Genomic DNA, 19,351 nt, shown 5'->3' on the forward strand with positions numbered 1-19,351 from the left:
CAAGAGATATTCCATGTTAATAAGGTAAATAATATTCTATTAGTAGTAAACTAGCCACGGACCAGTCGGTAACTAATCCTAGACTTTATATCTTATATTCCTGTTAAGTGGGCTAAGCCTCTAAGAAACAGAAACAGGAGGGAGAGTTCCAGTGAATCGTAATGTATTGAAAGAGAAGAAGAGGTCGCAACAGCTGGAGAAAACTCCCGTCAGCTAGTGAAAGCACGTGATATTGCCTCATTAGGCCTAGGAACCTGACGCCAAGTCCAACCCACTGAAACTTCGGGTGTCTGTAGAGTGTGGCTGCTTCCGGCAGCATGCAGGATTTGCATCGTCATGCAGCAGATGAAGATCACTAAGCAGAAATTATTCCGCAAAGACACTGGAACTCAAGACGTAGAAACCGTACTACAGTATGGAAAATAACATTGAGAGGCTCTATTGGTATGAGGTCGTGATTTCATCATCTAAGTACATCCTTCACTTAAAGGAATTGCAGCATAACACATACGGAGAAAATCATCACATGGCGTAGGCGACACTCCATATTTGCATATTTCGTGCTCGTCTCACAGTAGTGGCATCGACACCTGGTTGTCATGGTCAATATTTTCAACATAGCATTCGATACGCGGCCCACAGGTACCAAAGACCCGATCCCAGAGACGCGTCTGCTTGCCGTAATTGGCACTCTTCTTCCAGCCACGACGGTGGTGCATATCGTGGTCCTCGATGATTAGCTCGGCGTTGAAGATTCGCAATAGCCACGACAGCGTGTTGGGCGGCGTCGCCACCAAACGTAGTCCACTGTGGCCGGCCAGTTCAGCGAAGACTACGTACTGATGGCAGATCCACCACTCGTAGAACCCCATGGGCATACCCATCAGCTTCATGGTGAAGTAGGTCATTAAGGGAATGCCGGCAATATCAAAGAACTCCTGCTCGGAGTCGGCGTACAGCGTCAACAGCGGATTGGGATGCTTCGTTAGGTGGTGGGTGCGGTGGTATTTCCAGAGACCATTAATCTCGTGCATAAGTCGGTGATACCAGTAGAACCAGAAATCCAAAATAATGCCGTACAAGCCAGCCTCCAGTGGCAGCCACCACCAGTTCATCGAGGCAGGTGCCTGGCTGCTGCGATAACTGAGAAACACAGTAAAGATGGGACGGAAGGTAGAGGTAGAGATCAGTGAGTGCACCACCTTTCGCACGCCCACGTCGGGCACACCATCACGCTCATGCTGGTCGCCGTCGAGGAAGCCGAGTATATGGCCCATGCGACGCAGGATGTGTATCTCGTGGATGGCAATGACTTTGAAGGCGGCACTATAGAAGAAAAAGGCGGCTAGGGGACTGAGATTATAGCCAGTATAAGAAGTGTATACATGGTGGATGGCCAGGGGAATGAAGGCGTGCACCAACACCCAACGGTGCAGATGCCATTCGGGCACCCATGGCACCTTATCGTCCTTGGGGTGGACAGGAACATCCTTATCTAGCGAAGTGGGATGGATGCCTAGCAATTCATAGAACCAGTGGAAAATGGTCCACTCACTGCGGTCGAGCAGACGCCATGTGGATTTCATCGAGTCCTTGGGATTCGGCTGGAAAGTCATCGTGGGCGCGAGTCAAGAATCGTGGGAGTTTGGGGCTGGTCGTTTTACCCCGTGGGGGTGGACAGGGGATGTGGTTTTTATAGCCGCCCCAGTCGGACGGTAGAGACGAAAGTCAGCATGTGAAATAGAGGATCAAAACCATAGGAATCTGTCTGGGGTATAGTGATCTGCAGCATAGAAGTGGTCGATCCAAGGTGATGAGAAATCCAAACAGTTCCGTGGGCCTCGGAAGGCATATGAACTCCCTCTTCCCCAACGCAGGCGATGAATTTCATTTTCACTCCTGATCGTCGACCAGACAGTGGGAGTTTCAATGGTTCCTGATTCTTTGGGGCGCGACTAATATTTGGGTTTTTGCCATCGTCGACCAATGAGCATTTCCGCTTCGGGCAATTTGGAGGGGATCCCAACCCCACTTGGCCCAAAAAGGGCAATGGTTGCGATGGCCTCACAGACTGTGATGAATGAGTTGGATCAGCCGCTTCTTATGTCTGGGGAAGCCCTGTCGTTGGCGGAGTGATTCTTCTGATGCCTTTTGTTGGGACTTCACATGTTTCTATCCCTGACTCTCACTCAGCTGAACGCAATGAGATGACATCTAACACGAGTCGGGATTTGCCGGATTCCACAGGGGAATGTTGACTAGGACGTGAGGCAGCATTATACCCTGTATCAGACTAACAAGGCATGGTAGAACTGCTGGTGGCCTAGTAGGCAGGCACGACGGGTGATAGTTTCCTCATGATGAGAACGAGACTAACAAGGCAATGCTTTCCCGTCAGCCATATTTTGGAACTCACAGAACTCCAAACAATGCCAGAAAAGGTCAGCATACATTCACAATGCAGATGATTCGCCCGATCTTCCTTGTCTTCCTCATCCTCCCCGTGACGGCGTTCTCCCCAGCATCGTATGACTACGTCGTAGTCGGCGGTGGAACTGCCGGTATCGTGCTGGCGACGCGACTGGCCCAGAGGGAATTCACCGTCGCTCTGGTTGAGGCTGGTGGGAGGTACCAATCCAAGTCGTTTGCTGCCATCCCAGCCACAGGTCCCCTTCGAGCCGGCTCGCAACCACACCTGAAATCTTTGATCGACTGGGGATTTGTGGTCCAGCATCAGCCCGGGGTCAACAAGCGGCTCATCCACTACGCACGAGGGAAATGCCTGGGGGGATCGTAGGTCATCCATATCGCTGGAGGGATGGGAGTTGATTAGTCTGTAGATCTGCCATGAACTTTATGATCTATCAAAGGTATACCCCTACCACTAGGAATAACCCGGCTATTTCTAACAGATTGACTCGAAAGACCAACTCGCGATTCTATGGCCAAATGGGCAGGAGCCGTCAACGATAGCAGTTACACTTGGGACCAGGTCTTGCCGTATTTCCAGCGCAGTGTGCATTTTACTCCCCCGAATGCATCCGCTCGTTTCCCTAATGCCACGGCCGGCTTTGATCCCAGCGTGTACGATCCGCACGGGGGCCCGCTCGAGGTGTCATATCCAAACTATGCCATGGCATTTTCCACCTGGATGAAACGCGGTATAAATGCCATTGGGATTGATGACATCCGAGACTTCAACGGCGGGTCAGTGATGGGGGCCCAGTACTCGGCTGCTACCATCCGGCCGCGCGATCAGACTCGCAGTAGCTCGCAAACCTCGTTCCTGGAGACTAACCAACCCGCATCATTGACGGTGTATCCCTACACTCTGGCCAAGAAGATCACATTTGATGACCAAAAACGCGCCACGGGTGTGCTCGTCGCGAACCACTTTGGGGAGCTTTTCCGTCTGTATGCCCGGCGCGAGGTAGTGGTCTCAGCCGGTGCCTTCCAATCACCGCAGCTGTTGATGGTGTCGGGGGTTGGCCCAGCGAATATCCTCCACGACCATGGCATCGAGGTGATTGCGGATCGACCGGGAGTGGGACAGAATATGTGGGATCATGTATTCTTTGGCCCCTCGTACCGGGTCCGGGTGTTGACCTTTACGAACTTCACGCTCCGTCCCTGGTCCATGGTCCAATTCTTCCTCGAGTGGGCAATCAGGCGCCGGGGTATGTTTACGAGCAACCTGTCAGACTATGTGGCGTGGGAGAAGATCCCCAGTGGCTTGCGATCCCGGTTCTCCAACGCAACCAGAGCCGACCTGGCCCGGTTTCCCCATGACTGGCCGGAAGCCGAGGTAAGGTAGCTGACGTTGACGCTTTCTCCCTTGGATATCATTAACCATCTGATGGCAGTATATCTCTGCTCCGGGATACATCGGCGCCTTCTTGGACCCGTACTTCAACCAGCCCAAAGATGGATATCAGTATGCTGCCATACTGGGGGTATTGGTTGCTCCAACATCTCGGGGGAATGTGACGTTGCAGTCGGCGGACACTGCTCAGCTGCCCATTATCAACCCCAACTGGCTCGCTACCAAGACGGATCAGGAGGTAGCCATTGCCATGATGAAACGGGTTCGGCAAGCCCTCCATAGTACGGCCATGTCGCCGGTCATCATCGGCCCCGAGTGCGACCCGGGAGACGGCGTGAGCACCGATGCGGAAATCCTGGAATATATCCAGAACCATGTCATGCCTATCTGGCATGCCTCCTGTACCTGCAAAATGGGCACGCACGATGATCCAATGGCGGTAGTCGACAGTCAAGCTCGTGTCTTTGGGGTGCATGGTTTGCGCGTGGTGGACGCCAGTGCCTTTCCCCTGCTCCCTCCAGGACATCCACAGTCCACCGTGTGTAAGTTATGTCCCCCTTCATCTGAAGGTGATGGTGACCGTGTGCAGATATGCTGGCAGAGAAGATTTCGGATACAATGACCGGATGTCGTGGCTAAACTACTCATCTGTGGATGCTGTATGACTAAGGTGATGTATTGCTATCTATGGTATTTCAGAAATACCATCTCGCAGAACTGGACGTAGACTGATATAAGTACTGTATTTTATGATATTATCAGGACATATGTTGCAGCTCGGTGATTTCATATATTTCGGCTGCCACTGTAGTGCACCTAGTTATCGAAATAATGCGCATAATTAGATTATAATTAGTCTGAAGCTGAGACCGGAAGATTACATGAATATAGTAATTAACCTCTCCACGATGGACGCCAGTGCGAACTGTGTCGTCAGCTTCACCGAATGCGCGCTGTCTCCGAGCTCCTGATCTCAAGGCTTTTCTCGATCCTAGCTGGTTGGAGTTTGAATCTATATTCCGAGAAGAAAGGAAACTTTTCATACTGAACCGCACCCTCCATCCTCAGCAAGTAGGATATCCCGCGGCGTCGGCGTGGCAAGGACCCTTACCTGATTGCGCAGGAACCTGGTACCCTTGATGACCTGGCAAAAGTGAACGACTGCACCACTGTTTAATAAAATATAAGGTGCCGCTCACCGGCCAAATTATTTGTTGTAAATTCCGCTTCCGTGATATAACAAGAGGCCAGCGCTTCATACATCAGGAAACTCCACTGGCTCCCAGAGATTCCGACCACGAATTTATTGAGAGATACCGGAAGGCTGACCAGAAGGACCAGCTCGGCGATACGCAGGAGTACTCGACATTCTTTATATTGGGTTAAATTTACTCGATAATCAGTGTATTTAATAATAGTAAACTAGCTTTTATTAAAAGAGATATGTATTATAAGCTTATTAAATAACATTTCTTTAACATAATAAAAAATATAAGTAAAAATCAAAATGATTAATCAGGGTGGCCGCAAGACAGATAATGTCCGATATTCGGCTAGCACTAAATAGGGGAAAAGATACAGATTTTGGAAAGGCCTTAGCTGGATGGTTTTGAGCTGGTTGGGCTTTCCTTAATTATATTGATGATTATGATGGTTGTGCTTATTATTTTCTTTCGCTCTTTGAGGGCCTTTTTGACCCTTCCTTAGTCACATAATCCTGGCCACGTATAGCCATAAGTTGACAGATAATAACGCGGCACGTTACGCTGGGTCATGGACCATGTCAATGAAAGCTGTGAGGACAGGGTAGTATAAATCTTACCACGCTGAACTTCACTTCAATAATCCGTCCATCAAATGCCTGATACCATAACGTTGCCACAAGAAAGGGCTCGGTTGTGATGAATATTAGAGAATAAGATCTTCTCGACCGGGCCTTTATCCTTCGACTACCCGATGAGTTTCTGGACAGCATTATCTGCGCAGCATCCTCTATTTACATAAATACGCCTATGCGTTGTTATGGCTACAAACATGGCAAACTTCTTGAGACGCCAGTTGCACTCTGTCTAGTTTGCCGACGCATTAATCGCCTTGCCATGCAGTACCTCTATGCAGACCTTATCATCCACTGCAAACCCACGCATTTGCAGCCTAAGCAGCTTTCGAGGCTCATGCACCGTAGCTGTAGAGAGAACCCGTCCCTTTGGCCCCTATACCGGCGCCTGATAATCCACTACGCAGACGAAAATATCGTGGGTCTGGGGCATCGGACGAACCCGTACCTCTATGTTGCGATGGATTTTATTACCTGGTTTACCGCTGCCAAATCTTTGAAACTTTTAGATTGGGGATAGATGAGAGAGCATGGATACTCCTTCGATTGGCACTTGAGCACATCACGGGCTTGACTTTGCTATCTCTCCGGAGCGATTACACGTACAACTTGAGCCTCCCCCGGGTAGTGGAGACATTATCCCGCTTCGAGCCTCAGGGTATCCAAACCCTTGAACTTGAAGGCGTGCCTGTTTGTGGGGACGCTCTGACCTGGATAAATCTGCAGGTAAGCTGTTAGCCGCGATCCAGATTAAGTATTATCTAGCGATTAATTTCGATAATTATGGAACTGTAGTGAAATACAAAGCTTCCTTAATACTTTAACTAACCGCCGGTATAGAGAAAAGCAGGGACTGCCTCATTCACTGCACTAAAATTACGGAGCTTTCTTCAGACGCCGGATGTTCTTAGGGATCTCATAAGGTGGCCTGTTAACCTGGAGGATTTTACTCTTGAATACACATTTGGACCATGCCACAGTGTATTAGGCTTATAGAAATGGAGCCTGGCCACGTTATATCCTATCCTGGTTATTCACAAGACTACCCTACGCTCCATCAAGATTAGCTGTATAAACCAGGGAGGCCTGGTCGGGTTTGATCTGCGCGAGTTTGAGAACCTGGTAAAATTAAGCCTGTCATCCTCATCGACAAGCTCTGATTACCGAACCAGTGCCGCAGATATTCACCTAGTCCCAAACCTGCTTGCTCCACAGCTTCGTGTCTTCCACTGAGACCCAACACTCGAGGACCAACAGTGTGCTGATGGCTTGCAGGACTTTCAACAGGAAGAAGAAAATTGGCTGCGTGCGCTTGCGCATACAGCCGTGGCACAGGCATATCCACTCCGTAGGATCGAGATTACATTCACGCCCAAATATACATACCTGTTTGACGTTAGGGACCCAGGGGGACCGGATGGATGCTCTTGGGCGGGAATTTCAGCCTCACGGGATCCAGGTGTGCTATAACCCTCCGTCTACTAGTCGCGAAGAATACATAGAAATTTTAAGCAGGACTGTGGCGGAGCGGATTCAGGATTGATCCTTAGTGTGATTCTACTGGAGCCGTGTGCATGGATCTACTTATTTGGTCTTAAGTATAGGACACTGTTATTAAGCAGTCAGGGTTCTTTACTATAATTTTAATAAAGTACTTTTAAACATCGAAGTATTTCTGTGGCCACCATCTGCTATATTGTTTCCAAATAGGGAGTATCATTCTGCCGGCGGAGGGGAGTACCTGAGACAGCCGAATGATGGAGCAAAACTTGTTAGGTATTCAACCTCTCCAACTTCTCTTTCAACCAATTCCCTAGCTGAGAGGATCCATTAGTCCTTGTCTGTTGCAAGTACCTCCCCAGGGCCATCATGGGAAAATAATGAGGATATAGAGAATACCCAAGGTAGAAGAACCTAGGGAAACCTGTTCCTGTGTATTTGGTCTCCGACCAAGTTGCACCGTGTTCTTTTGCTTCCCCCTGTGACTGGACGAGGAAATCTATTCCTCTTTCAATAGCCCGTGCTGTTGGAGGTAGGTAGGAGAGTAAGGCCATAACTGCCCATGCTGTCTGCGATGCTACTGAGTCACTGTTTGCTGTGATACCAGCGGATAAATAGCTATCAAGCCCCTCTCCCCATCCCCCATCTGCGTTCTGGACAGATATCAGCCACTCCACTCCCGCTGCTATAGCATTCTCTACTTGACTTGTATGCCCAACAAAGTAAGCTAACCCGCACAGAACATTGCTGGTGCCATATAGGTAATTGCAGCCCCAGCGACCGTACCATCTCCCTGTCAATTCCTGGGTGGATAAAAGATAATGGATAGCTCGACCGGATGATAGGAGTATGCGACCAATTAAACTGGAGCATAGTTGCTTTTTATATGGACTCTGAATCAGTAAGCCGAACGCTTCTAACACGCGTCCGGTAACATCAGCCGAAGAAGGATCGCAGAGACTGTCCATATCGCTGAATGGAATTTTGTTCAAAAAGAGCGCATCGTTGTTCGTATCAAAGGCCGCCCATCCTCCATCGCGATTCTGCATTCCAAGGATCCACGAAACCGCGAGAACTATACTCTGGACTGTCCACTCAGATTCGTACTTGACAAATGCAATTATAGCCGCTGCAGTGTCATCAACATCTGGGTACCAGCTGTTGAAGTATTCAAAGCTGAAGCCGCCAGATGCTAATTTACGATTGTAGACACGCCAGTCGCCACGAGGTACCAGAAGTTGGCGATGTTGAATCCACTTGATAGCTTTTTTCAGTCCGTCATTGTCTCCTGGTATGGAAGAATCGCATAATGCTATGGACATAAGGATCGTATCCCACACTGGGGAGACACAGGCTTGAACCCTTTTTCCGTAGCTATCGTTCAATGAGAATCTCTCCACTGCCTCCAGTCCTTTGCAGACAGGTGGATCTGTGAGCCCAAACCCTTCTAGCGTCAGTGCCAACAATCCTAAATGCATGGGCGGGAAGATTCCAGCCCAGTCTCCTTTATCCTCTTGATGCTCTAAGATCCAATCAAGACACAAACGCCGACTGTAACCTCTAAGAGGGAAAGACCTCAGACCACCTAGGTAGTGTAGCATGCTGTCGACTATTGAAAAAGTGAAAGCAAGCTTATCACTTTTCCAGAGCTCCCCGGGGCAATAGGGAACCATTTTAATGCTAGGATCCTGCCACAATTCGTCGAGGTAAGGATTATCAACAAGTGCTCCATTTGGTAAATCGTATATAGGTCGATGGTGACACACGATCGCAAGGGGTACTATGGTGCTTCGTGCCCACGACGAGAATTTGTATATGTTGATTGGGGCCCAGGAAGGCATCAGGATAAGCTCCGCTGGTAAACAAGGCACTGCATCCCATGGGAAAAGACCAAACATGGCCAGGTATATTCGAGTGAATATGCGAACTTTGGCCACACCCCCGACGCTTAGGATGTAGTTGCAAGCTCGACCCATTGCTGGATGTTCTGGCGGAACATTCAACAATTTCAAAGCAAGGTATGCTTCAACTGATGTGGAGACATCGCCAGAGTAGTCGGGGGCAATCCCCCATGAACCATCCGGATGCTGCTCAGACAGCAACCATAGGCACAGTGCCTCGGAATCGTTTGACTGGTCTAGACTAAGCGCTTGCCGGAGAAATATATATTCGGCTGTTATGGTCGCGTTTGAGCGAAGTTCACCACACCAGTGACCGTCTTCATTTGCGTGCTGTAATGAATACTTTGTTGCTCTTTCGAGAGCAGAGCGAGCCCCGGAGATGGTTGCTTCGTTGGTACTCATACTCGTTCCTTTACCTTGTTTGTATTCGCAACAACACAACTCACGATAATGAATGCAATTGTGGTGAACCAAATGCTCTGTCAGAAATATTCTCGATAGTAAAACATGAGAGTATTACGGAGAAGGAATAGATTAACAGATACGGTGTACTTAATCTCCTTTATTTGCGGGGCAGCGAGGAAGGAGCTGGCGTCATTCTGTACCCTCCCCCAACCTGAAAACAAGAAAGAAAAAAAAGTAATGACAATATTGGAAAAAGAAAGGAAACGAGGTCCAGTCGATTGGCTTGGCTGGTGTGTTACGCACCGAGGAATATAGCTGTATTATCCCTAGGCACAGGATTTAATTAGGCAGGCTTCATTATTGCGGGTATATGTCGTAGTCCTCCTTGGTTTTCTATAACTTCCTACACACTGAATGCTGGCCTAGGGACTGTCGAATTGATAGCGCAAGGGCACGAGAGTGGGCGTTATCTCCAGAAAGGGTACCTTAAGGTGCATAGCTAAAAAATGTATTCAACGGAAGGGGTCAAAATCGGAGTATCAGCGCATCCAATTGAAAACTGGTCTCATGGTGTAAACCATCAATCAGATTAACAAGGATGGACTCAGGTTTAATTTTTGCATACTGTAAGGAAATGTCAATTTGACAGCGTATGAGCAAAAGTGGATCAAGGACCTGACCTAGCAAACTTCCGCAGGCGCATATAATAGTTACTTATGGGTATTAGACCATTTTAGTTGTATGATGTGGTCATCGTCGCGGCCAACCAGTAAATACAACCCTACTCTGTAGAGGGGGGTCAATGGTGCAGGTTTCGGCCTCCGAGAAGACAGATACCCCTGTAATTTGATCTGGGCAGCTGTAAATTGATGATGCAATTCTACCTAAAAAGTTTGTTCGTGGGGGTAAAGGTGCAAGTGTCTGACTATCCATTATATCTTGCATGTTTTGACTGTTCCTGTCTCTACGGACATTGAACAGTGCCTCATCGCCGTTGTTTAAGGTACATGTGTACTAGGTAGTGGATATTCACCTACTTCCAACCCTGTACTCTGTACGGTGTATGAAGAACTGGAGATTTGACGGCTGATAAAGTAATGGTCTGCATCTTAGATGATTACCTAACGTGCAGGGTTCACAGCCCTGAGTACTTAACCACTTTTCCTGTATTCTAGAGAGGTGCGCGCGAGTCAACCATCCAAGCAAGTATCGTTTCCCATATTAGGCAACTAGTTGCGTGCAGCTGTTCGATGAACTTACTGCCTTCTTCCCCCCCTCTGAGTCACATCAATGGCCTATTAAATATTTGTTCGTCGTGCAGCTCGCCGATGGTGTGTATCACGCATCCCACCTAGGGCAAACACAGGTCAGGCAGCCCCGGTAGAAAAGAATATCAGCCCCGCTAGCGCAGTTTGGGTTATGTGACCCACAACCTCAGCCAGCCCAAAAATTACCAGTTGTTTTCTAAATACCTTGAATCTCCCGAACATCACCCACCATAATTCTACTGTCCACTTTCCCGCCACAATGGCGCCTTTTTCTCTATCGATTTCATGGGGAATACTAGTGTTTTTAGGGCACTGAGGTTGTGGGTCACTAGGTATGTCTGCTTTGAGGTCTGATTAATTCCACATAATGGACAAGTCCAAAGTGTAATATACAGGACGCTGCCGCCAAGTGTACCGGGGTGCAGACACCAGAGCTATTATGGAATCATATTTAAAGGAGAAACCCAGCCGAGGACCGCAAGTTTCTGATGGATTTGGGCATTCTCAGGTCAATATATAGTTTTCAAGGCAGTCTGTTTATCTAGTATTTTTAACTGCGTATTTTTTTAATATTCCTAGACCACAATGTCCGCGTTCGCAATCGCGATTTTGGTCAGTCTGAATCACGAAATGATATTTCTTACTTACGTCTTGTAGGCAATAGTGTCAACTGCCGCAATAGTTATCTACGACCGCTACTTCCATAGATTATCAACTGTTCCAGGCCCCGGAATAGCGGCTGTCTCTCCCGTGAGAATATAAATGTTAAGTTAAAACTTCACTAATAACCACCATAGTTTTGGACTATGTATGCACACTACACCGGCGGAATTTTACTAAAGACGCGTGCGTTACATAAGAAATATGGTAAGAAAGTTATCTAAGAGATACAGGGCACATATTGATCGTCCAAGGCCCGGTAGTTCGTATTTCTCCAACAGAGCTTTCCTTTGCCACCGTAAGTGCGCGAGACACGATCTATACAGATGAGTACAATAAAAGGATTTCTCTCTCTGCAGACAAGACCAGGGTAGCGATCGATTTATTAGTTAGGAATACAACTGCGCAAACAGCGGTTCATAAAACACAGCATAAGGATGTACGATCACAGGTTCAAAGCATCGTGTCCACATTCTCAATACAAGAACAAGAAAATATCCATGAATCCTACCTGCAAAGGTTGATGGAGGCGTTGACCGTCTTATCCCAAACTGGGGAATCCTACAATCTGGCAAAGAGACTAGATCATCTGGTCTGGCGCTGCATGGGACACTTTTTCCTGGGACATCCTATACCGATGAGCACGAAAGGTGATATGGATCGCTTATTTTATATTATATTACCGGCAGGCCTTTGCTAACCATAGACCTATAGAGAGCTTCGAGGTGTTTCTTCGATTGGATAAGCCGTACTCAATCTTTATGGACGTTATTCCTTACGTCAGTCGTTTCCCTGGAGCTTCGACGTTTGGCACCCTACTATTGAAGTTGCTCAAACGCTTCGCCATAATTCCAAAGCTGCCCCATAATGCTTTCACTCAGATACTACAGTAAGCAAACCTCCATACTTTATATGAAGTGAGTCGAGTTGACCCCATCGTGCAGACTCACCACGCAGAGTGAGTTCAGGGAGGCAGCAGTCGCGCGGAAGCTCGCAATTGGCAAAGAATCGAATGAAAGTGTTCAAACCAGACGTGCATTGGATCAGATAAGTCTGCTACAGTAAGTGTTTACAACAATAATAGCTTTCCGTGGAAGCTCATCTGTGTCTATTAGCATTGGTGGTTATGATCCCACCAGCTCCGCGGTTTCCGCAGCATTTTATTACCTTCTACGACACCCAGAATACCTGACGAGGCTTCAACATGAACTGCGAACTACATTTAGGAGCTACCAGGAGATCACTGATGAGAGACTGTTTTCCATGTTTTTTCTGAATGCTTGTATTAATGAAAGCCTTAGACTCCTGCCACCATTAAACAATGTTAGTGGGCGAGTATCAGATGGAATGGTGATTGATGGGCTATACGTACCAAAAGGGGTGAGTACTAGACCTTTTTTCGGGCAGACTAGTAAGACTGACGAATGGTTATTACAGACAAGAGTCTCTGTTGATAGATTCTCATTGCAAAGATCCCCAGAGTACTGGGAATTCCCGGATAGGTTCTACCCAGACCGTTGGAATACAAAGGAAACAAAGTCAGATATCAGCGCATACTCTGTATTCTCCGTGGGAACCCATTCATGCCCCGGCAAAAGTATGAGTATGCGCCTCTTACGATTAACAACAGCAAAGATACTTTACAAGTTCGATCTTGAACTGTCGAACCCAGAATTCGACTGGGAAAGGGATGCTCAATGCTGTCACATTTGGCTTGATTTTTGCGTAAATGTTCGAATTGTCAAAGTATGGCCAGAATGCTAGCAAGCAGATGTCTATAGGAATAAGAGAAGTACCGATCAAAAACTATATCACAGGTGTTGGAATACACTGCATTAGGTTAGGATAGCTATAATTTAAAGTAGGGTTTATCTATATAAGATTTACACTCAATAATGGTGAATATCAATTCCTCGTCAAAAAGCAAGAACGTGCAAAACCACTTTTCAAGCAACTCCCGTATCATTGGGCCTACTAATACATTTATAACCTTTTGTATAAATCTTTTATATCAAGTTTCTTTCCCCCGTATCGTCCGATTTTTACAGCAGAAACTATCTCCGACGGAATATCGTCAGCGCCTACTCCGCCACAAGATACGTCGAAAGCGCGGTAAACGTCCCTGGAATCCTTGGATAGACTGACGCATCGTCGACTCTCAACGGGCAGACACCACGCACCCGGAGCTTAGAGTCCAGCACGGCCATGAGATCCCATCCCCCCGGAATGAGAGTAGCTGATCTAAGAAAAAGCGTTCAAAGCGAAAAGGACAAAAAGATGGCCCAGCGGTGCAGCTGGCAAGTGCATCCGATACAGACATTTTTGATCCAACTCTCTATGAAGAACGAGAGAATGTGCAGTATGCTTTGTTACATGAAGTTGATGCTAGTACCCAGCCATCTATGATTATGCAGGCCACAGAAGCCGGACTTCAAATGCTGGAAGCTCAACGGGTTTGGTTTGATAATAAGTTATACCAACGAGAGAACCATGAAGAAGCATGTTGAGAGCTGGGAATTAAAAGCGCAGAGATTCCTCGCATGCGAGGAATGGTCCGAAGTGCGGTATTAGAGTTCTGGCAACCAGTCGCTGTCTGGGGGCTGGCCCAGTTTCGAGCCAATGCGAATATCCGTGGAGCAATTCTTGCCGATGCAGTTGGTCTGGGCAAGACCTGGGAAACTATTGCATTTATGCTCAAGGTATGTGTATCTAGGGAGCCCGAGAAACCATTTTCTAGACTAACTATATCAGTGCTGGTCTGACTATAATACTGCATATGAGACAGCAGTAAAACACAAGGAGGCCCCTCCGGTGGCTCGTCCTTTCCTAATTGTGGTCCCCCAAATTTGATTGCCCAGTGGGCATCGGAAATCGCGTTAATGAGCAGTCTCTTTCACACCTATGTGTACTATGGAGACTTCAGATCACAAAAGGAGTATGGAACATTCTCAATTGGTGAGCGTTTGACAAGATATCATCCTCTCTTTGATGGTCGTGGTCGGAATGCTAGGGCAGTTATATTAACTTCCTATCAAACCTTAAATGCAAGGCGCGGCCCACCAGCAGTTAAGGTATTGTTAGATATACGGCTAATCCCGAAGAGGAAATAGAGTACGATTGGTAAAAAGGTCTTAATTGAATGAATTGAGCTGGTTGGGCTCTTCTTGATTATGTTGATTATTCTCTTGTTTTGGTCGTGTGCTACGCGGAGGTTTTACCCTATCTAGTCACATGATTCTGGTCCACCAAAAGCCATATTATTGTCCGATTATATGGGATATTGGTATGGAGGTGAGAATTGAATGAATTCAGAAGGATGTTCTGCCCAACCCCTCTATGAGGAGTATTGGGTATATATATTCACATGATGTCCCAATATGGACTAGCTTTATTCTGACAATTATTTGACAGGTATGGTGTGAAAAACACGACAGGCACTATAACCCGGATAGGCCACAGATGCCAGACAACTGGAAGTATTCCCTTGCTGGTCTTTTTAATCTTGCCGTATTTGACGAAACCCATACCCTTCGCAACCCAACCTCGTCACATTCATGTTTCCAAGTGGGTGCGGGCCGAGTTCAACCTGCTGCTGCCAGCTACACTGTTTAATAACTCTATTTTGGACTTTAGGGGATACATGCCTCTAATTTTTCGGGCTGGGCAGTATAATGCAGAAGATGCAGCAACTGCAGGCTACGGGAATGAAAAAATTTTCCAGCTTCCAGCTGGCCATGAGTTTGAAGCAATGCTGACATCCGAAGAAGTTGTTGAGCAATGGATATTGCACCCGGAGGTGGGAAGCGAAGTAGCAGGACAGCGAATGCGATGGATCCTCGAGCTGCTTATGATTAGGCGAACCCTGACGTCCGAGATTCCTTTTAACTCTGGACATAGAATAGGCAGCGATATTCCGGGCGCACAGAAACAGATTGTGAGTGCCAGCTTTGATGACTATGAAAGGGCGACCTACAAAGCTGCTGAAAAAAACATATTCGGGGCCTGTTTGTCGAAGATGAGAACACAGCCGGGAAGTTCCATTTCCACAACGGGAAACTGCGAAAATTAGTTCTTTTGTCCAGTTAGCTCGGCTTTATTTTCCAGAGCGAGACAGTGCGTGCAACGAATGTGGCCCCTGCTCTCCAGTGCCTGAAGGAGGGCAGGTTAGTGGACATGTGGATGCAAGGGGTAGAGGGAAAAGAGACTAAAGAAGGCGCAGATAGTGTTCGGGCTTTCTATAGCCCAGCACACACTATGACACACGTACACCGAACAGCAAAACTGGAATTTCTTTTGCGAGGATCCCCTAAAATGAGGGCCCTTCTACCCATTATCCAGGACCAGGTCATACTATACGGGGAGAAGTCAATTATCTAGGCTATATGGCCAGCAGAGCAAGTTTACATAGCAGCTGTGTTGCGAGAGCTTAACATTGATGCTGTCGTGTTCCATGGGGCCCTTGACACTTCGGAGAGGTCACGAATTATCCACTCCTTCACCAGAGAACCGGCAAAATGCATGGTGTTAATCTGCACTTATTCCATCAATTTAGCTGGCCTAAATCTCCAACATCTGTGTCGGAATGTTCATCTATTCTCGCCTACCACAGGTAGGTCGGTTAATGACCAGGCTGTGGGCCGTGTCTGTCGAATCGGCCAGACCCGTGTTGTACTTGTCTATGAGTACCGGGTAACGAAGTCATTTAATACCTATCTGTTAAACCGGAGGCGGAACAAAGCAATGCCCGGGCTGATTTCTGAAATGGCAGCTCTAGAGCTTGAGGAAGATAAAACAACTGCAGTAGATCTTAGTCGCTGGGTTATACGTGACAAAAAAATTCACTACATGGAAGGAGAAGATGAAGTTCTTGACACTGATAACCAGGATCCGAAGGCGCTTAGAGCTGCAATTATTGATTCTCTGGAGGGTGAGGAGGTGTATGCAGAGGCAAGCTGAAAAAGGATTTTTCAGATAATCTATGGTTGGCTTCCTTCTGTTGTTTTATGGTTCTCGAACTGGGTAGGGAAAAAAAATGTAATATTCATTTTGGTGCCTGTAGGATGTTTATACTGTTATTTGGTTTTTAGTGCAATAGTAAATTAATGGATGTTTACCTTTTAGTTAAACTGCTCTTAAGATTTATTCTCAAGGTTAAGGTAGTCTTTCCTTCGGAAGGCTAGCAGGAATCTAATTTATACCAGGAACAGGCCCAGTAATTCGAAGAATTATTTAGAGCAGCTGGGGCAGCACTGGAGCCCGTACAGAGATGGAGTAACAAGCGCTCTCCCAGCCGCTTAGTCCCCATTTCTGCAGCTCCCGCAGGCATATTCCAAAGTAATATAAGGAGTTTAGGAAGCGCCGCAACGGAGGGAGAATTCGAAGCCAAGAAGACTGTTAAGTAATTATACTCAGGTGGAATTAAAGAGGGAGTGAAAATGGAAGGCTCGCTTAATGGGGTCTATTGCTTGGAGATGAGTGTGACAGTGTTTAATACCAGTTAGTCCAAACTTGCTAATATTATAGGATTTCAGGACTTACAACCTATATAGGTACTAGCCGGAAACGGATTTTTAGCATTCAAGCAGGGTTCTCCGTTCTCTCTACCCTGTATCAATGGAGAATATCTTTGTTTGTGCGATGTGTTGGCCGTTGTTTGCTTTACCCCAGACCATCTGCAGGACCACTGTGTAACAGTGGCTTATTTGCCTTGTATCAGACGAAAATATTTTTTTCTCTTGTTTCCTCACACATAGAGACTTTTACGTTTATCTCTGTTTAACTGCTACATGATGGCCCTTCAAACTACCTCTTCAGTCTCTGGTAGAAGGCATAATACTCAGCAACTGTCGACTAGTATAACCAGCCGTTGTCCAGATAACCGTCGGCCATCTGGGGTTCACAGTCAACCAGGTTATTTAGCTGGGTCACAGGACTCCTACATCAGCCTTCCAGATTCTTCACAGCCTGATGATGGAGCAAAGGATACGTTGTATAAGGATGGTGATTATAATGAGCAGCCTAGAAAGGTGATTTATTCTTAAAGGGTTTGTTGTAGCTTCTGCTAATATTAAATTTAGGGGCCAACAAAGCGGAAGCGTCCGCCCCTAAATATACAACGTCGAAAGCAGCAACAACGTATGCCTATACCTACCACCCGAAATAGTCAACTACAAGCCGCGCAAGCTCCTCAAGTCTCGCCAGCCGCTGCAGCAAGTCCCCCTATTACTGTCCAGCAGGCGCAACATACAGACCCGGGACATCCATCTCAGAATACCGGTAATGCATCGACTCTTTCAGCTATATCTACAAATCAAAGTATTGAAGAGTCACACACCACGGCTGTCTCTGCAAGCTCTTTCTCCCAGCCTTCAAATATAGGCCATAGTATCGAAGAGGATGATATAGGTTTATTATTATTTGATCAAACCTTTGCATCACTGGATTATCCATCTGTCTCAGATCCAGGCTTGCCCCGCCACTTGACGGCTCCGATAACTAGGGAGTTATTAAACAATCGACTGCCCAGACCACCCACTCCTTGCTCTCCTGGTTTATTTACATATGGAGACGCGCCACACCAAGACAAGGCGGATGATTCAATGAAACAAACTGAACAGGCATTAATATCTCTTGTCCGTCATGCGCGTAGGCAGTTTATATGTGGCCTGTGCAATAGATGGTATGTTCAACCAGTAAAGGCAACACTGCCTGGAATGTCTCCCAGCAATAAAATTTACCAGGAGTTTGAGAAGAGGGTCCGGGATCTATACAAGTCATGGAAGAACAAAACATTAGATAATGCAGTTCTTACGTTCCGTCGATGGGGCCAGCTCCCTGGAAATGAAGGTGTTTTCGATTGCGAGGATCAAAAGGCTCTGCGAAAAATTATAAGCAACAACTACGTCCCCTCGTGGTCAGCAGAGATTTTCACCTTTGCCCATCAAGTTATTTCGTACCAGGAGTGTACGGAACTTGGAAAGCGATGGTTACGATGTAAGTAAAATCTCTCTAACTTGATTAATAATAAATAAGCTTATTGTTCTACAGATGTAACCATCCAGCTCATGCTTCGCACTCGCTTAAATGAGCTATATGATTTTAAGTACAAGGGCAAGAGCGAGAGCCTATCTAAGCATAACCGCTCATACCTTCTGGCAGCATTTGATGCGTTGCATAAGCTACATACATTTAGTGATATGTCACTGGATGATTTTCCATTCTGCCAAACCCATGGCCCCCGTCCCCGGGTTCGACGATATGTGGTTGATATAAATGAGGATACTGAAGATAGCGGCCCTCTTGCGCCGCTTATTTGCTCCGTGCCGGTCCAACTCCCAGACTAAACTATATAACCACGGCCTTATTCTCTCCAAGGAAGACGCACTCACTCTTCTCTCTTTCCCCCATCCATCCAACCCGTCCGGTGTACTGCGCCCCGCAAAGGATGTCACACTATCCGACGGTTTCCCTTTTCCAAAAGGCAATCGCGCTAGCCCTCCCATTATCACCACTGACTTACCAAGTCGCTAATGTGTTGCCTGACCCCGATCCTGGAAATTTACAGCTGACTCGTTAGCTCTATCTTACCTATTATAGCCTCGCTGGTGGATTTGTCTTGATAATTATGGAAGCAGTCGGCTCCTGGTTTTCTCTTGACCATCCTCCGACGATATTTAACGTTGTTTTAACGTGAAACGACCATGACAGCCTTGCAACCACTTGAGTGCCTGGGATGGCATCCATTCCCCACAGCAAAGTCAACCTAGCCCGGACACCTGTGGACATCTTTCTCACCGTTCTATCCAACCATTTCATGTTAATTTGGGTGTTATTTACCTCTGCATTTTAACTTCTAATAGCGAAAATGTCGCACCCTCTCATTTACAACTTGGACCATACTTTCCAGCATGTATTTAATCAGCATTGAGTTAGAGACGCAGCTCTTGTGCCTACAATT

General features: G+C 47.0%; 6 protein-coding genes across 6 annotated transcripts; 4 read left to right on the forward strand and 2 right to left on the reverse strand.

The window, feature by feature from the left end:
* Window positions 1-569: 569 nt before the first annotated feature.
* Window positions 570-1,616, reverse strand: ATNIH1004_011505 (sterol desaturase family protein; the record flags this gene model as incomplete). The annotated part of the gene is made up of 1 exon (XM_033576067.1): window positions 570-1,616. The coding sequence occupies one exon, from the start codon at window positions 1,614-1,616 to the stop codon at window positions 570-572; it is 1,047 nt and encodes a 348-aa protein (XP_033421922.1).
* An 842-nt stretch (window positions 1,617-2,458) lies between these two features.
* On the forward strand, window positions 2,459-4,462 carry ATNIH1004_011506 (GMC family oxidoreductase; the record flags this gene model as incomplete). The annotated part of the gene is made up of 5 exons (XM_033576068.1): window positions 2,459-2,793; window positions 2,841-2,870; window positions 2,926-3,805; window positions 3,864-4,365; window positions 4,413-4,462. 5 exons carry the CDS (start codon window positions 2,459-2,461, stop codon window positions 4,460-4,462), a joined length of 1,797 nt encoding a protein of 598 aa, XP_033421923.1.
* A 2,970-nt stretch (window positions 4,463-7,432) lies between these two features.
* Window positions 7,433-9,463, reverse strand: ATNIH1004_011507 (terpene cyclase/mutase family protein; the record flags this gene model as incomplete). Its single annotated transcript, XM_033576069.1, has 1 exon — window positions 7,433-9,463. One exon carries the CDS (start codon window positions 9,461-9,463, stop codon window positions 7,433-7,435), a length of 2,031 nt encoding a protein of 676 aa, XP_033421924.1.
* A 4,480-nt stretch (window positions 9,464-13,943) lies between these two features.
* On the forward strand, window positions 13,944-14,244 carry ATNIH1004_011508 (uncharacterized protein; the record flags this gene model as incomplete). The annotated part of the gene is made up of 2 exons (XM_033576070.1): window positions 13,944-14,093; window positions 14,146-14,244. The coding sequence occupies 2 exons, from the start codon at window positions 13,944-13,946 to the stop codon at window positions 14,242-14,244; spliced, it is 249 nt and encodes an 82-aa protein (XP_033421925.1).
* A 609-nt stretch (window positions 14,245-14,853) lies between these two features.
* Window positions 14,854-15,463, forward strand: ATNIH1004_011509 (uncharacterized protein; the record flags this gene model as incomplete). Its single annotated transcript, XM_033576071.1, has 2 exons — window positions 14,854-15,000; window positions 15,062-15,463. The coding sequence occupies 2 exons, from the start codon at window positions 14,854-14,856 to the stop codon at window positions 15,461-15,463; spliced, it is 549 nt and encodes a 182-aa protein (XP_033421926.1).
* A 2,644-nt stretch (window positions 15,464-18,107) lies between these two features.
* On the forward strand, window positions 18,108-18,737 carry ATNIH1004_011510 (uncharacterized protein; the record flags this gene model as incomplete). The annotated part of the gene is made up of 2 exons (XM_033576072.1): window positions 18,108-18,387; window positions 18,442-18,737. 2 exons carry the CDS (start codon window positions 18,108-18,110, stop codon window positions 18,735-18,737), a joined length of 576 nt encoding a protein of 191 aa, XP_033421927.1.
* Between the last annotated feature and the right edge of the window lie 614 nt (window positions 18,738-19,351).

This window comes from Aspergillus tanneri, assembly GCF_003426965.1.
Source record: "Aspergillus tanneri strain NIH1004 chromosome Unknown AapTan_8_pilon_pilon_pilon, whole genome shotgun sequence".
Taxonomy (NCBI): domain Eukaryota; kingdom Fungi; phylum Ascomycota; class Eurotiomycetes; order Eurotiales; family Aspergillaceae; genus Aspergillus; species Aspergillus tanneri.